This window comes from Cynara cardunculus (assembly GCF_001531365.2).
Source record: "Cynara cardunculus var. scolymus isolate 2C chromosome LG 16, CcrdV1, whole genome shotgun sequence".
Lineage (NCBI taxonomy): Eukaryota > Viridiplantae > Streptophyta > Magnoliopsida > Asterales > Asteraceae > Cynara > Cynara cardunculus.
The window spans coordinates 135,236-138,011 of NC_037543.1; the positions used below are offsets into that span (position 1 = coordinate 135,236).

Sequence of the window (2,776 nt, forward strand, 5' to 3'; positions counted from 1 at the left end):
TGAACTATTAAATACAATTCATTAATGGATTAAGAGTCGATGCCTTTTAACTGGTTTTAGACTAAGGATATGTTTGATTCATGATAAGGAATGAAAAGCAGAATAATTTTTATTTCCAACAGTTTAATCATAAATAAAATTTTGGGTTTCTATAGGAAAGAACTTGTTATATTATAGAAAATTAAACAATTTTTATTTTTATTTTCATTCTCATTGATTACTGTTTTTAAAATAATAATGTTCTACATAGAGATAAATAAATAAAAGAATTATGAGAGAAAACAAAAATTACATACATTACACATGGATTTAAATAAATGAAAATTTAAGTGGTTGTTATATGATCCATATACATAAAATCAAGAAGTCCATATCATACTTATTGGAAAAAGAATATCATCTTGTAATCTACAAATTTACTTAACCGCTAACCGGATAAGCGTTTATCAGATAACATTGTTGGTAAGCATTTCTTACCATGTGTCTGTGTCTGCTTGACTGGTAAGAGTTTAGTAAACAACACTTTATACAATTCTATTGAGACGGGCTTGGCAAACAACTCGACATTTGCACCTTGCTTTCGAGATTTAGCTTCAAACCCGGCGCCTTGCTTATATACAACTTCTTCATATTCGAGTTTTGCTCGTGGACCAACTTCACCAAACTTCTTTTTGCATTTGCCCTAAACGGGCAATTCGATGCCAAAAAACCATCAACCAAGTGTAAATACGCTTCCAGATCATGACAACATGCCATATCCGCGTCTGGCTTCAGATACGGGGAACTTCTCGTGGCGACCCTTAATTCCGTCCCAACATGAGCGTACGCCCATGGCATGTTGTTATCGAGCATGTTCAGTACCTTGTTAGCAATACCCGACTCTCTTAGCTTTTTATCAAGTTCTTCGCTAACAAACATACCTGGAACTCGAGTGATCAAGTCTTGAGAGTTCACGATCCGTAATACTTTCACATTTTGCAAACTTAAACGTCTAGCGAAGCCACGGTTTCCGACACGGGGCCCGCCAAAGGTGTAAACAGCTATTGGTGGCACGTCGTTCACACAAGTGCTTAAGTCGTCAGCCACCAATAACGCTAATGCTGCACCAAGGCTGTGCCCGGTTACGGTAATACTTAGGGTTTCACCTTTGTATAAGTTCGTTAACCGTTTGATTTCTTCGGTCACCGACTCCGCCATGCTTGGGACATGGGCTCCTGCAGTCTTGTAGAGACTTAAGAACCCGCACTCGACTTTTGGTTGACCGTATTTAGGATCTTTTGGTCCAGGGACTTGAACTAGCAGGTCCCGCATATTCTCGGCCCACTCAAGACACGTGGCGGTCCCACGGAGGGATATTACTATATCCCTTCGTCCCATACGTGATATCTCTCTGGGATCTTCACAAACCGCCACGTACCCTATACAACTCGTCCGTTGGCTCATCCAATCGAGCCCTGGTGCAAGTTTATCGACCCATTTTGGCAACCCGACTGATGCGGTTGCGTAAAGATTCTTCGTCACCCTGTAAGACTTATCCGGCAAAGCCACATGGCGCGAGGATGGAGCTTCGTCTGCTGATGTGGCGGGATCAGAATGAAAACAATGGTATACCGCCTGAATAAACTCGCCGTAACGGATCATTTCTCGCCGGAGATTTTCGTCAAGCGGGTCGAGTAAACCAATCCAATTATCGCTACCGTGATACTCCCGCCACCTTGAAGCTAAACTGTTCCGCGGAGAATGCTCGATCCCGTTTTTTGACAACAACCGCCGCAAGCGGTTGAGATGCCGTGGAGACATCTCCTCCGCCGCCTTGTTTTCCGGCCAAATCTGAGGTAAATTCAGCCCTTCCAAGAGACCTTTTCCTCTATTTTCCGATTCCGACGACCCGTGATCGGAACTCGGATCCTGAACCACTTCCGGCTCCGTCAGAATCACCCGAGGTTCGATACCCAGAAGTTTTTCAAGATTAGAGAGGTGTTGCCGGTCGCCGGTTGGTCCTGTGGTCGACAAGGTGGTGGATTTGATCATGCTCTTCGTTGAATAAGCTCTTCCTGATGGGTTCAACGGAGACCCATAATTACAGCCTCCGGCGAGTCGTCTCGCCTGAAATACGTGAAGATTATTCGCCGGAATCGTTGCACCGATCTGCATCATGGACTTTGAGAGATAAAAATGGAGGGTTTTAGAGAGAGAAAAGTCAAATGTCAGATGTAAGAAAGTTGGTGCGGAAGTGTTAGTTGGAAGAAGTGGAATACATTAATAAGGTGTATATATAATAGATTGAGGGGGGTAAAATGTAAATTTCTTATTTTCAAAGGGTTTGAATGCACATCCTTGAAACATTAGAAATATGCATAGTAGCTTCCTTGATATAAATAAAGAAATCTTGATTTCATCATCATCCACTAAAATAAATCTTGAAAAACTATGAAATCTAACATCACCAAGGTTGTCCTTGAATTATATATTTTTCTCATTTTGGACCATATTTTTTTTAATCTTTTGGTCCACAATCTACTCCCAACTCGTTAGCATTTGATTCAAAATAAGACGTCCAAAAACTATACAGGTAAAATCAAATGTTGTCGATGTGGCATTTAAGGTCTGTATGTTAGCCGTTTAATGAGACCCACACCGTATTCGGTCAGTTGTACTAGGTAGTGACTTAATGATATGGAAAAAGACTTATTCAGTAAATTATTAGAAGAAACTTATACATAAAACTAAGTTTTTTTTATATATAACATGTTTCTCTCAATTAAAAAGCACGTTT

At 40.7% G+C, this 2,776-nt stretch overlaps 1 protein-coding gene across 1 annotated transcript; it reads right to left on the reverse strand.

The window, feature by feature from the left end:
- Nucleotides 1-276: 276 nt before the first annotated feature.
- On the reverse strand, nt 277-2,158 carry LOC112529785 (phospholipase A1-Ibeta2, chloroplastic-like). Its single transcript, XM_025141191.1, has one exon. The coding sequence runs from the start codon at nt 2,155-2,157 to the stop codon at nt 535-537; it is 1,623 nt and encodes a 540-aa protein (XP_024996959.1). The 5' UTR covers nt 2,158; the 3' UTR covers nt 277-534.
- Nucleotides 2,159-2,776: the final 618 nt, after the last annotated feature.